Genomic DNA, 15,111 nt, shown 5'->3' with positions numbered 1-15,111 from the left:
AATTGTAAAAAGTGTCACGTCAATTGAAACATCACAAAATTCTGGTCCACAATTGTCTTTTACTGATTATGCAATAAACAAAACATTTAGTGTTAAGAGAATAAAGGAGAAGTCTGCAGAGATAAATGAAGATTACAGTAACATAAAATAATATGTCTTTCCTATTGAAAAACAAGATAAAAGCTCATAAAATAATTGCAGGACGTTGTCAAAAGGCTAACATTCATCTGAACTAAACTAAGCATTCATGTTCTAATGCCATTATAAATACCTGTAAAACTGGGATAAATGATACATCAGCTTTTTGTATGATCTAAAACAGCTCATTAAGCATGAATTACATTAAGCATCTACCACGTCCAGAACTAAACAGAAAAATATAAAAATCCATTGCATAATTAAACTATAAATCTGTTTCAACCTCTTTGAGACAAAAACCATCATGAGAACACCACATCATGATTTTGAATTCCCTTTTTTGCACATTCTCCATCATTACTTTCAATGGCTCTTTTGCAATTCATCTGTACTGTTCAAGAGAAAACTTAGTGAAATAAGCAAATACCATTGCAATGAAAGCAACACTCATAAATATCCGACAGCGTTTAACCACTGAGGCTATGAGTGCACACACACAACTCACATAACCGCTACACAACAAAACTCTTGAAAATAAATTGTTCAATCTTTCATTAAAAGTACATATTCATAAAAATGGTTTCATATATTGCATGGACTGCTGGTATTTTATCTTAAGAAAATAGATTGTGCGACTGTAGCTACAATACACACGCTTTGGGGAAGAGGATAAAACACCACGGGGATTTATTTTTAGGTGAAAACAGGGAATCCAGAGGGAGTGCGAGAGATTGTAGGTGTAAGCATCTGTGCATCAGTGTGCATTTAACATTAAGGCTCTTAACACTTGTCTGGTTGCTGCCACTGTTAAGTTATATTACACTCCTCTGTCTCCAGGCCCTCTACACACTGGGATGGATGGACTCCCTCTGGGCTCCTCTCCACATCACTGGTGAAAAAAATAAAAGGTGCAGGTCATCTAGTACATTTTTAATACACTGGGGTTTATAGAGGGCTTGATATTAGGGCTTGGAATAAAAGGAGAAAAACTGGAAGCTGATTTCAGGGATCCAGGGGGCAGTGGGCAGAGATGGGGATGCAGTGTCCAGAATTGCTTAACACAGCAAAGCTCAGTTGACTTGGTCCAGAGCACGCAGGAGCTCCTCTCCCTGCAGGAGATGATGGCGGTCCTGCACGGGAGCGTTGACTTCGCAGTCGTAACGTGTTAGCTGAGGCAGCCCATGGCTGCTCTCTAAAGAACTGCACAACAGGCGACTGGCCACATCTGCAGAATCAGAAGGGAAAAGAGATGAGCTAATTAATTGACCATTGTATTTACATGCTAAGATGGAACTCAAAAAATTACAAGTTGCATTACCGTCAAGTAAAAAGTACTAAAGTATTTCCCTGCGAACTGAATACACTAAATTTTTTTTTACACTTTTGATACTAATTTTGCTAGTATTTTAATATAAAGTTACTTCACTTGCATTTAAAAATTCATAAACTACATGGCAGAGTTTGATGGTCTTGTTACTAACCAGAGGGCAGTATGAGAATGGTTTTATTTCCTCCAAGCATACTCGATCCTTTAACCTCTAAAACCTTTGCCCTCTTTCCAGGTTCGACAACACTGTCCACACTCTGAAGCAAAGCACCCTGCAGGAAATTGGAGAGTGGTTAAACTCTTTTTCAAGAATCATTTAACAATGTTTCACATAAGCTTTTTCCTTCTTTGATTTAGGAGTTTATTCTGTAAGTGGGTTTTCATCAGTTTATTCATTTTTACTTAATCTATTTTCAGACTGACCAGTCCAACAGCCTCACAAAGTGATGTCACTTCCTCCAACTTCCTCTTACGTTGAGCATTCTGGATGGCTAGCATCTTTGGTGACAGCTCTCTGTGAAATTGGAGCAACAAATACAAAATCAGTTAATTTACTAGTAGTGACATATAAATGAAGTCCGAATCCGTGCTCTATGCTAATGGTAGAACCTTGGTTTTAATCTAATTGCAGTTTAATACAGATCAGCTATCCGATCCCTCTGCTAAAGGATTGATCTGACTGAGATTGACTGTACTGTAGATGATGCCAGCAGGACGTCATGCCAGTGAGAGCTCTACCTGTTGTTGAGCTGATTGCTGTTCTGTGGGGTGGGAGACCGAGCAGGGGAAACATCGCGACTGCCGCTGAAGGGTGACACAGGGGCACTGCACACCTCCTGCAGCAGGTGCAGGGGTGAAGGGGCCTGGGATGACGGCTCCTGCTTCACTACGCTGCTGGAGGAAGAGGCTGGAGATGTAGGGGAGGGTAAGGGTTGGAACAGGGAGCTCATGGCGGACACAGAGTGAGGGCCAGAGGGGAGCGGATCCAGTTTAGAGGGGATATGCAGCTGGAAGTCATCATCCATTGGGATGTATGGAGCCAGCATCTCTAGGTCGAGATCCTCCATGGCCTAGAAAATCACAGTCTTGTGAAATTTAAGCAATGCAATAATGACCACAGAGGGAAATATTTCAGTTAAAGGGTTACCTGGGAGCTAAAAGGGGTCTTTGCCTCGGTATCAATAGCAAACAGTTTCTCAACCAGGTCCAGTTTGAATTCAGAACTGATGTCTGAGTCTACTTGGAAACAGTATTCCATGGGGCTGTTGGGCTAAAAATACACACACAGAATCTCATTTACCATTAAAAAGAAGCAATCCTTTTAAAAGACTAAAAATAGCAGCTAAAAAAATGCAAACGTTTAATGAGTACTTACCCTCGAGGAGCCCAGTCCAGATGTGGAAGATGAGTTTGTGGAGTCTGGACCACGATCAGAAGCAGAGCAGAAAGGGAAGTCCTCCGCTCCGGTCTCTAGTTTGGTCAGGACTGGGGTGGAGTCAAGGGGGGTCAGAGGAGACAGACTGATGGGCAGCTTCTCGCTGCTGGAGGGCAGCATGACATCATTGTAGAGGGGCACCTCCTTCAGCAGCTGCATGTCAGAATCTGGAGGAAATTGAATTATTGATAAATGATTATTGGAAGCACACCAAGGAATTATGTGCATATTTAGTTCAGAAACTAAGATTATGAATCCATATTTCTCATATAACAGTCTCAGAGGATTAGTAAATATGTTTTCAGTCATTAAAAAGGTTACAAAGTTGCAGAGGAATTGCATTATATCAAGGTACATTCAAAAGTTTTGGGGCCAGTAAGAATTTATTTTTCGGGGGTGGGTGAGAACAATTTTAACACTTTTATTCAGCAAGGATGCATTCAAATGATTAAAAGTGAGATTTAATTATTTTACATTGTTACTAAAGTTTACCATTTCAAATAAATGCTGTTTGTCTCAACTTACTATTCACAGAATCCTAATGAAAATAGTTTCTGAAGGATCATGTGACACTGAAGACTGGATTAACAGCTGCTGAAAATTCAGCTTTGCTATCACAGGAATAAATTACATTTTTAAATATATTAAAATAAGAATTCATTTTAAATACATTATTATGTTTTTAATAAATAAATGCAGCCTTGGTGAGCATAATATAATTTTTTTTTGGATAAACATTACAAAAATCTTACCAACCCCAAACTTTTCAACAGAAGTGTATGAGCTGTCAGTTGCTAGTAGACGTTCTTCTTCAACTTCTGGTTGCCTTACAATACTGGTGGGCTGCACAACGAGCCACAGCTATTGAACTGCGCTGCTGTTAAAAATGTCACTTTATTTGGACAATTACACTTTTTTGCCACTAAAAATGAACACTGTGGAGGGAAAGCATTCATACAAGTTGCAGGGATATCATCTATGATTAAACAAGATGAGAACAATGAGAAGGAGAATATATATGCTCTTTGCTCATGCCAGCTCTCATTGAAAACATCTGCCTTACATTTGCTGCAAATCAAAGTGAGCAAAGCTTAATATGTTCCATTTGAACACTTAACCATCTTTCAGGACGCACCTGAGTTGTTGAAGTCCAGAGAGATGATGGTGTCTCCTGCAGCAGGCGCCAACACAGTAAGAGCTTCAGGCTTCCCTTTCAGCTTCTCATAAAGTTCAGAGCTCTTTATGGGACACTTGAGGTTTTCTGGCTTGAAGAGTTTGAGTATGTCCACCTCAGAGGCCTCATCTTCTATCTCCTTGTTCTCTTTCTCCTCAGCCTCAGGTTCTGTCACAGTCTGCTGCAAGGACAGGACAACATCCCCCTCCACAATGCCACTGGACGGGACAGAACGTTCAAGATGGATTATGATCAGACACATTTGTATACACACGAAATACAGCAAAGATCTTTTCACAATATTTTGCTCATAAAACCACTGTTCCACTAAATATGTGACAAAACCGAATATGTACCTGAGAACGAAGTTGACGCACACAATGCACTGCGGCTGAGAATTCTTGGGGTTGTAGATAACAGTGGCCTGAGTCTCCACCCACACAAAACCACCTTTCTTAGCCAGCATGCGGTACTGGCCTGTGGTGGCCTGGCCCTTGGCGAACACTGGGGAAAAATGACATTCTGCAATAAGAGGTTTTCCACAAGACATCTTTTGTAACAGTTTTGCACGTTAAAGTGAAACCTCTATCATGATCAGGTATGCATTCTGTCCGGGTACTCACAGTTGTGATGTGTCTTGGTGAGGTGATCTGAATCCAGGGCATGATAGTATTCGTACACAGATCTGTTCAGGAGATCATCTGGCTCATATCCCATCAGCTCTGTGATCCTTTGGGAAAGAGTGAGAGGATTTGGTATGCAATTATAGCTACATGCTGAAACAACTGCCACTTCAACGTGATCTGGATGTGAGAAGTCTAATACAGAGGGGTCTCAGTCTTCTTTGTTCCTTAACCCATTTTATGTTCACGCAACACCATGCATTTGATCCTAATGTGAACAAGAATGCTGAATCCTGTGTATTCACTGTTTGTGGCCAAAGAATTTATAGCAGCTAGCCTTTACATTGAGTTCACATGTGAGTAATGTAATATTACGTGCAAAAGAAACTGTGTAATTCACATACATGTCTAATCTACAGCTGTAATGATTTTGCTCAAAAACAGTGTTTCGAACACAAAAATATGCTGTATTATTCATATACTAAACTATTTTCAGTTTAAAATGTAATTTTAGTTTAAAGTTTTACTAATTCTGTTGTCTGCTTTTGCCATTTTAATTTGTTTTAATTAGTTTTTTATCCTGTTATTATTAAAATAAAGAAATTAATTTAATAATAAATATTACTACATATAGCTTTCAAATATGTTTATTTCGGTTATCTTTTTTAGTCATTTTTTTTCCCCTTCAGTTCATAGATGAGTTTAGGGATAGTAACTAGTTATTATAGTATGTACATACTACATACACATAAAACACGACAGTGAAAAATATATATATTACCGGCTTCTGCCACTAGGTGGAGTTAATAACATTTGTAAACGTTCACAACACAAGCTTTTGTACTTTGGCCTACTAGCCTAGTTCTGCAGCATTGCTTTTATTCAAAGATGTCAACAACTGGTAAGCCCACATAGTTTTCACTGCTAGGGATAGATACCATCAAGACAAAGGCAATTACATATAAAAAAGAAAAGAAAAAAAGAAAGAAATGGTGACATAAAGTGGGGCAAACCATTTAAACTTCAACAAAACAAAGAAAAGGAGCTGTGCACCAATCTATCTAGATAATCCGAGGGAAATAGTTTTTTCTGTTGGATGTATCCGTGCTATTCTTAACATAAGAGCACATTATTTTAATGTGCAAGGCTTCTGATTTCATTTGCTTTAGTTATTTTTATTTTTCAGTTATTTTTTTAATTTAAAGTCTCGTTATGCTGCCTTACATTGCAAACTTGTATATTTAGTTCTTTTAATTAATTATTATAATCATAAACACACTGGTTTGTAGCACGTATCATTTTACCATTTGCTGCACTTGGTTTTTAATCTTCTAGTTGTCTTCCTATAGCGGTTAATAAATCGGAAGTCTTGCACATGACAGGAAATAGCTTTCTTGCACTTTGCAAGATAAGGTGAATATGAGGCCATCAAATCTTCCTGCTAACCTTTCATCACAGTACGAGAACTTCATGTCCAGAGTGTGGCGGCTAAGAAAGGTCTTGCTGTCCAGAGGCACCTCAATGTTCGAGGGATGAGGAATGGGCTCACAGATGAGCACAAGGTAGGTCAGAGGAGGCTCTTTAAAGCCAGAGTCTCCTGAATCCTCGCTGCGCTCCTGCACACGGACGTGACCAGCGCAGTGAAGAACCTGCATCAGAAGAGAGAAGGGGGAAACTTCAGTTTAAAGTCTTTTTATAACAGATGTGTCATAAGTACTATAAGGATGCTCTGTGCACAATAAGGTTCAAGCCACTTTTTCTTTCCTTCTTCCTTGTTATATTTCCTGTATGATTCTAATGTCATCAAAATTAATGAACCATTATATATCAGCAAATCAGGGAACAAAAATATATCAGGAAAAGGCAATGCTAGGGGGTAATTATGTATAGGCTGTGGATACCAACAAATTAGTGACAGTCCGAGGAAACTTTGTTAGCATTCATACAGCATCTCTTACCTTCCATGTAGCAGACTTGATATTGACAGTCCGCCCTCTGCTAGTGAGCGTGCACTTCATACGCAGGAAGAAGCTGCGCTCAGTATTTTGTTCCTTGGTCTTTTTGGATCCTACACATTGACAAAAAAAATAATGCTGTTAATGCATTTATCATGTATGGCTGGTGTATATTTTTGCAGGAAAATGTTGCAGTGTAGCACGTGTGACTTACCGGTCTTATGGACCAGCATCTCTCGCAGCTCCTCATGGTCACATGGGTGTGAAAATTCAAAGATGCTGTGACCAGTCAGATCAAACTGAAAGAAAAGATGGCAGAGAGAGTTAGCCACAACTTAAGCCTTAAATCTTAACAGCAAAAAAACAAAATAAACATACCTGTGTGAGGCCCATGCTTTTGGTGACATTCTCAGAGAGATAAACCATGTCTCCATCTTCAGACAGGACCATGAGGAAACCCTCCAAGGCCTTCAGATAAAAGCTGTTCAGCTGACTCTCCTCCTCATTCTCCTTCTCTTCTTCATCTGCAAAGCCAAACCACATCATTTAGCAATCTAATAAGCGTATGGTCATAGCAGCACATTAAGCCTCTTTTTTACACTGTCAGAAAATATAGTATCTGGAGAGTTAAAACAGTTTGTAACTATATTTTAGTACCTAAAAAATAAATACTAGTATTATTATGCACCCCTGAAGAGAAGATAAGGTCCTTATTAGTACCAAAATACTAATAGTACATGTTATAAATATAGGGAAAGAAAGATTTACTTTTGTTGACAATGACAGGTTTATAAGTGCTTCCCATTGCAATTTCAGGAAAATGTGTTCTCAAATGCATGTTATAAACATCCCAAAGTCAGAGCAGATGCAGAGAAGAGAACAGTAGATTATGAGCTGCTTGAGTGTAAATGAACATTTATTTAATTAAATCACGGCTTTTGCAATTTGATAGTCATAATAAGCCATATTGCAATTTCAGCTAATCATGCAGCACTTGTACATACAGTGTCTAAAAGGTACATATTAGTACTAATATGCACTCTTTGAGGATTCTGCCCCAGTGACATTGCAGATTGCAGGTTTTTCCCTCTGTTCATCAACTCAGCGTTTACAATATTTGTTTCCAATATGCTCTTGTGGCAATGTTTTGATTCTCTTTTGCACGCGGTGTAATTATTTTGCACATGTAAATATTCCAGTGAGCATACTGACCAGAGCTCAGCAGCTTCCTCATGCGCAGGTAGCTGATGGTCAGCCTCATGATGGAGGCTTTGTCCAGGTGGGAGGTGACATTGTGTGGCAGAGGGAGCTGGTGTGCTAATTCATAGAACACCTCAGACTCCTTTCCCCTGCGAGATCGCGCTGCATCCCTGGACTTCTCCTTCCTGCGCTCCGAGCTCACCCTGAAAAGATAAGGAAGGACAGTGTGGCCTTAGTTTTGCTCCGTGTTTGTGATGAGACCTCCTGCACTAGTGCTTGAAGGCAGCAGCAAGGTCAACTTTTTTTAAATCGTTCATTTGAATTGCGTCAAAACACGCAACGTCACAGGCCAGAAAGATAGTTTCAGTGTGACTGGCTGGGGAAAGGAGGGTAGACACACTTTGACACAGACACAGTAACAATCCTTGGAAGCCAGCCAACAGGGATAAATGTCATGTCAGACCGTTTTCAGATTTCCCAACATTAACTTTACGGTGCACGAGAAGGTAGTTTTACACACAAACAAGCCATAAAGTAACTGGTCTTAAAAACATGCAAGGTCAAAATCTGGACAATAAATAGCTCTTGGACAACAACAAAAAACTCTTTCCTGACAAACATGTCATCACAAAAAAAGCTTTTTGTTAAAATAAGTCTCTGTCTCATCATGATTTCTAAAGAAGCATGTCTATTACTCTTGGGACCTTTGCCTATTCTGTCACTGCCAAGACAGACTCCCACACATTTAACAAATATTTCAGTTCTTTGCAAGAATGGACAGCTCTAAAAAAAACAAGCAAAGCCACTAGAAACAAAGAGTAACGATATAATGCACGCCCTTTAACAAATGCTGCTACCTTCGGCTGTTCATTCACGGTTTACCGATGTAGAAAACTCTCCATTGTTAACAAAAGCTAACACTTAAGGCAAATGGCTTAAAAACCCTGATAAACTTCTTTTCTTAATTCTAGGATTTAACTCAACATCAGTCTTGAAGTGGCTTTAAGCAAAAAGTTAAAAACCTCAGCTATTATCAGAAGCTAATTCAACAACAACAAAAAAAAACATCTTTTAGATGTTTATCAGGTCAGCTGACAAAAGAGGTTAAGCCTCAAACAAGAATGAAACCAGATACGGAAACATTAAGGAACTGGATTTAGCCCACGTTTGCAATAACAGCACACACACGTCAATGCCCGAAAACAGCAGACAGTGTGGAGTGAGTCAATGGTGTTATTCTGTTTAATTCACCCAGAAGCTTTTGAGAATTAAAGCTGGACTGGACAGTAATATTGCAACAATTTGAAAATTCCTAATGCATTGTCAGCAGACGGAGGTCAAGAACCGTCAGAGCTTCATAGTAGTGTTAGTTCATCTGCATAGTATTATCATATTTCAGCAAAATAACTTTCAATTTTCTATCGCGAGCCATTAACAGTGATTTGTCTGGCCAAGCAGCAAATTACACTGTGTGAAAGCCACACATCTCAAACCATTGCTACAGATAACACCTCTTTTAGAAATATAATGCCACCCACTGATTCTAAAACATAAATGCACAGTGATGCAGAATCTATTCACGTTACATTTTTCCATTGATTATTTAAATGGCTAATAAGCTTTCCATGCAACAAATATTCCCCATCTAGGAGCTCCAAGCTCAAAGCAGCAATGACAAACAATGAGCAGGAATTGTGTCAACTGTCAAAGCCATGCAAGACAATGGAGGGACGGTGTCCTAACTGCTCTCATCCTCCCTATCAAAGCATTTTCAGAAGCAAAACGGAAATCATTTAGCCATAAACAGAGGAAAACCCCTGTGCACAGGGGATGCTCGTTCACACACACACACACACACACATCTAGGGCTAGTCCGAATACCATTTTTTGAGCTTTGAAACTTCGGTAGTAATCAACACCGAATATTCGAAGCTTTGGAGGGAAGGGGCTGAACATATTCTTCTCTAACACCGTGTCTAGATCGAACGTCACGCGTGGCAGGTGTGTTGTTGTTGTGGACGCACAGGAGTGCACGGTCACATTTTGGTGTAATATGGACACGCTACATTCAGAATGAATAAACATTTTTTTTCCAAACTACAGAGCAGCGTGAGTCAGAAGCAAGCGGGTACGGCTTATATGCTCCGAGAACGGACACTGCACTTGTGATACAAAACACTCACGTCTGTTAAGAGCTATACTTTTAAAATAAACTCCGTATCATAAGGCTGGGCTACTGTACATTTTATGACTGCCATATTCGCAAGTATTTGTAAAATTACTGATTAACATGGTGGATAAAAGCTGTTTCTGTTTTTTTACACCAACAACAATATACTATAGGTGTACTACTTACAGAACTGTTGTGATAGGCCTGTTCCAAATCTGATATTTGGCACACTGCCTTTGTGTTGTCCTCACTCAATTTAAAGTGCTCCCAGACAGCGGAGGTCTTCTGCATTTTTGTCTTGTCTTCCAGATCAACTGAATCATGAGGTTCACTCATGGGTGATTCATATTCAAGGGTGAATGAGAAGTTTCGCGGGGGATGCCAGGTGTTCGAAAAAAGAATATTAGAATCTCAAAATTGAAAATCGAATGCCAACCCACTGAACGAATATTTGAATAATCAAATATTTTGGTCCATCTCCATCCTTACAGATTTCATTGTGGTTTTGAGCCTGCTTGTGTCTATGCGTGCCAGTTTCCATATATGGACTGTTCACTAATATATGTCTACATCATTGACTGTTTTCAGGGTCGCTGGAAGGCCCCTTTAGCAAAGGGGAGCTTTTTAACTTAAAAGGATGAAAAATCCAAATTCTGTCATTAATTACTCACCCTCATGTTGCTTCAAACCCGCAAGACCTTCGTTCATCTTCGGGACACAAATTAAGAGATTTCTGATTAAATCAAACAGCTTTCTGACCCTCCATAGACAGCAGAGTAACTACCATGTTCAAATCACAGAAAGGTAGAAGAGACATTGTTAAAATAGTCTGTGTGCATCAGTGGTTCACCCTTAATTTTAAAAAGGTACAAGGTCTGTTTACACTGCAGCTGTACCCCCCTAAGGACAGCCCTGCATTTAACCAATATTATCAACTAAACTCAGGACCTGAATTTCAATTAGAAAACTGTTTAGGGCGAAAAAGTAAGGAAGACTTAAAGACTGCAAAGTTCCAATATTCTGACACACAACGATTTTCTTTCTCACATTCACTTAAGAATAAAAACTGACTCTGCTTGAGGATATGTGCCAGGGTGGGCATTTTTACAGAATGTGAATCTGGAAGCAATAAGTTGCAAATAAATAACTCCATTTGGTTTTCATGAGGTGTTTGTGAGACTGATTTATATCCACATGCTTTGGATGTGACTGTGAGAGCACAAATAACAATTGTGCATCATGCAACTACTGAATTATTTAAACAGACGTTTAAAAGATGTGCGAATGATACAGTTTTTGTGATGATGCAACAGTGACCAATTTTTCTAAAACTTTTGCAGGCCTGGAAATTGCACTTTTAAAATTCCATGACTTTTCCAGGTTTTTCATTAAAGTACAAACCCTGGAAGTCACATGAACTATTTAAACGATGTGCTTTCTTTCTGTGCCTTGAATGTGGTAGTTACAGTGCTGTCTATGCAGGATCAAAAAGCTCTCGCAATTCATCAGAAATATCTTAATGTGTGTCCCGGAGATGAACAAAGGTCTTATGGGTTTGGAACAACATGAGGGGGAGAGTAATTAATGAGAAAACTTTCATTTTTGGGTGAACTATGCCTTTAACTGAAAATGTAAGAGGTCGCATTGTATGGTTTCAAAACGCAATAAGAAGAGAAAATACAAGAACTTGCTTTGAAGCTAATCTGTCTCATGAAGACAAAATAAATCAAGCTGATAACCTCACCAAGAAGTCATGTTATTATACTGCATCTGTTATGCAGATCTAATTTACTGTATTCTCTTGGTCCATTTGCCAAACGCAAATCACCAGCTTCTCATTTCTGTATTTACTGGCAGAATGCAACGGTGCATTTAATTTTAATTATTCAACTTTGTGATTTAATAATCTATGCCCATCCTGTCAAATTCTAATAGTAACAGACTTTAACTGTCAAAAAACACTATACAAGATCTTTCAAAGTTGCTAATAAAATCAATGTCTAGTCAATTAGTGTCAAATAATTTATTAGTCATCTAATTTATCTACATTTATTCAATTTCTTACATAGATATTTTAGTCACATTTATCTATTGTGGTGGTGCATTTCTTTTATTATTACTCAAAGTTTTTGAACATCTCACCATAATTGCATCTTAAGACAGCATCACAAATATCACAACCTTTAAAAACACCCAGGGGGAAAATAATAGGGCTTTTGAGCTCCTACCGAAGGTGAAAAAAAAAAAAAAGAAAACAGAAAGAAAAGAAAAAAAAAATACGAAACTCAGTAAACCCAAATATACAAATGGTCCAAAATGTTGCCTGTTTTACAACATGATTCCCAATATAATTGGATTCATTTAGATCACATGCAAGAAACAATGATAGAATCAAAAGACCACCTTTTAACCAAAGGCTTATGAAAACACTCCTTAAGAGCAAAACATAAGGGGGGCCACATTTCAATATTCAAATAGGTTTTGCCACAAGACAGGGCAGGAAGCTAGTTGCTTTGACGTCAATGCCGAGAGTGATTAAGATTTGAAAGAAGAGATGCAAAAAGCGTGTCGCAGCTTGAACTTGGATGCCAACCAAAATAATGTCAGAAGAAAACACTGCCACAGAAAACAAGGTATTATTCACTTTAGACGAGGTATAAACTAAAGCCCTATAACAAAGTAGTGTTATAACAACAAATAAAAATTGAGATTATCTTTAAAAGCCAGGTAAATCTAGGCATGACCTTAACTGCATTCAATTAGTCAAAGAACAAAAAAATCTGGTAAAAGCAGCAAAGCTTTATCATCTCTAAAACATGAAAAAATTAGGTAAATATTACAATATAACATTTAAAAACATTTAAAACATAAGATATGGAAAAGCTCATCTTCCGTATGCTTTCCTGAAGCTCAAACATGAGAACTGAACATATAGAAACTGATAAAAAAAAAATATACACTTCCAATGCAAGTTTATTTGGATAAAAGTGTCAGTCAAATGCATGAATACAAATACCCTGAGAGGGTTCATCAAGAACAGGACTGTGAAACAGAATACAAACAAAAAACTTTCTAGCTAAATTTAAACAACGAAATATTCCATGATCCAAAATAAACTGCAAAAATCTTAATTGCGATAGCAATTTTGCATACAACAACACACCAAAGTATCAATATATTACATGTATGTTCATCACCCTAAATGAGAAAGTTTCAACAAAACATCATAGGTTAACCAGTATTTGCAACAAATCAAAAACTGAAATAGGCCAAACGCAATATAAATGGTGTCCCATTGGACCTTCACTTAACTCCAATGCCAGAGTCACCCGTCCAGTAAATTCACACCTACCGAAAAACCAAGCAACATTTTCCAGCCTCTGTAATCCCAACACTTATTTCCATCTCATCTCATCTGAACCCACATTGATGACAGGCCTGACAAAGAATAAGACACTGTCAGCAAACCCCAAGGACGAACTCCTGCTCCCAGTCCTTTATCCACAAATATGCCAGACTGCCTGACTGAAGAAGGACGAGTTAAAGTGAACACAAGTGGGGTCAAGTGCTCCATCATGAGACTAGCTCATGGCTCTTTTTAACTTAGACAATAAACTACATGAAACATTCCTAACTAAATCAAGCACACAAAAAAAAAAAAACAGAATACAGTGTACAAGATTAGTATCCAGTGAGCAAAGGACAAAGATTATGCCATTTGCTTTCTCCTCAATTCTGACAGACGTACGTTACAGTTGTCTGATTACTACACTATAGGATAAAGCATGTGTTTTATGTTTAATACAATCATTCGTGCAGTTTGAGTTACATTTATGGTCTGTGCCTACATAACCAATGTGTTTACACATTTTCAAGAGAACTGAATTACGTTTATAGCTTTATAAACTGTTTACAACAGTTTAAGCAATAAACCAGAGGAAGTTTAGGTGAGCATGCAGCCAACTTAGTTCTGTTAGCTTCCTTCCACAGACACTACACACTCTTATTGCCCCAAAAGGCCAAAATAATGCGTTACAAAGCAACAGTTGATTCTTTAAATCGCTTAAATTGTTGTTTAAAGAGGAATAGTCGGTATGAGGGCTTAAATCTGGCTCCTTGTCGTTTGGTTAGCCATCCAGCACAAAATGGCGACATGTCCTGTGTGACGGGGATGAATATCTTTAGGCCTGTTTATTGCACAAAACGCAACAATTTCTGCTCAGAAGACCACTTTATTCGAAACAAAAAACGGGAATCCCTACCTTTTCTTTTCAGTGACAACTCCACTATCCATTCCTGGGTAAAACCACTCAGAATGTTAGGTTTTTCCAAACCGCGAGGTCAGAAAAAAAAAAAATCAAGGACGTGGCCACCACTCGCTAACAAATAAAACTGTGTTTACGAAAGAAAACGAGCAGATGCGGTAAAATGATACGATTCTAGTCCGATGTGGTTATTGTGAAAACGTCTGAATGGTAGAGATCAACTCTCCGGTTCGCTGAAGGTCAAATCGTTTGTCTAGCACCGGCTGGCGCAGTTTCTGCTAGGTACTGAGAGATAAATCGTGCCTGCGCTCCTACTACTCTATGTAGCCCGCGCGTTCACGAGTCACGAGAGGTTGACGGGAGCGAGCACAGTCATATGAATTCAGACGGCGGTGTCGCACTCAAAAAGACATTCACAGAAACGACAGGACATTAGTCCGAGCAGCAGTTCAGCTGACCGCGACGGTAATATGTCATGACCACTATCGAGCTCACCACAGATCTAGTAAATTAGAATTACTTGTTTGTCTTACAACCATCCTTTCAAGTGTTTCTTTACTAGCCAATGAATAGTGCCGTTTAGAACCAGTAATTACTGTTAAAATATAGTGTATAATCATTGATTAGAATTATTTTTTGATAAAATAAAAAAAACGATTAGGTAGCGGAAGACAATTTTTAAGGAAAGGAAAGAAATTACACAATCCACCTTGTAAAACAAAAAGAGGAACAACTCCAAGTAACCAGGCGGCATTTACTAGCAACCACCCAGAACAGTGGTTCTCAACTCGGGCGCTCGAGAGCCACTTTTCCTGTAGAATTTA

General features: G+C 38.6%; 1 protein-coding gene across 2 annotated transcripts; it reads right to left on the bottom strand.

Annotated features, from left to right (window-relative positions):
* Positions 1-39: 39 nt before the first annotated feature.
* LOC113063370 (hypoxia-inducible factor 1-alpha-like) lies at positions 40-14,621 on the bottom strand. Of its 2 annotated transcripts, none has more exons than XM_026233700.1 (15): positions 14,285-14,621; positions 7,865-8,055; positions 7,031-7,176; positions 6,867-6,951; positions 6,656-6,765; positions 6,144-6,346; positions 4,698-4,804; positions 4,431-4,578; positions 4,036-4,292; positions 2,841-3,067; positions 2,613-2,735; positions 2,204-2,535; positions 1,889-1,979; positions 1,620-1,737; positions 40-1,363 (listed from the first exon to the last, which is right to left on the bottom strand). In XM_026233700.1, the coding sequence occupies exons 1-15, from the start codon at positions 14,314-14,316 to the stop codon at positions 1,209-1,211; spliced, it is 2,325 nt and encodes a 774-aa protein (XP_026089485.1). In that variant the 5' UTR covers positions 14,317-14,621; the 3' UTR covers positions 40-1,208. The 2 variants fall into 2 exon arrangements, with proteins under 2 accessions (XP_026089485.1, XP_026089483.1); XM_026233698.1 differs by lacking the exon at positions 14,285-14,621 and adding an exon at positions 13,375-13,509.
* Between the last annotated feature and the right edge of the window lie 490 nt (positions 14,622-15,111).

This window comes from Carassius auratus, chromosome 45, assembly GCF_003368295.1.
Source record: "Carassius auratus strain Wakin chromosome 45, ASM336829v1, whole genome shotgun sequence".
In the NCBI taxonomy this organism is placed as follows: Eukaryota; Metazoa; Chordata; class Actinopteri; order Cypriniformes; family Cyprinidae; genus Carassius; species Carassius auratus.
This window is presented reverse-complemented; position numbering and strand designations above follow the sequence as displayed.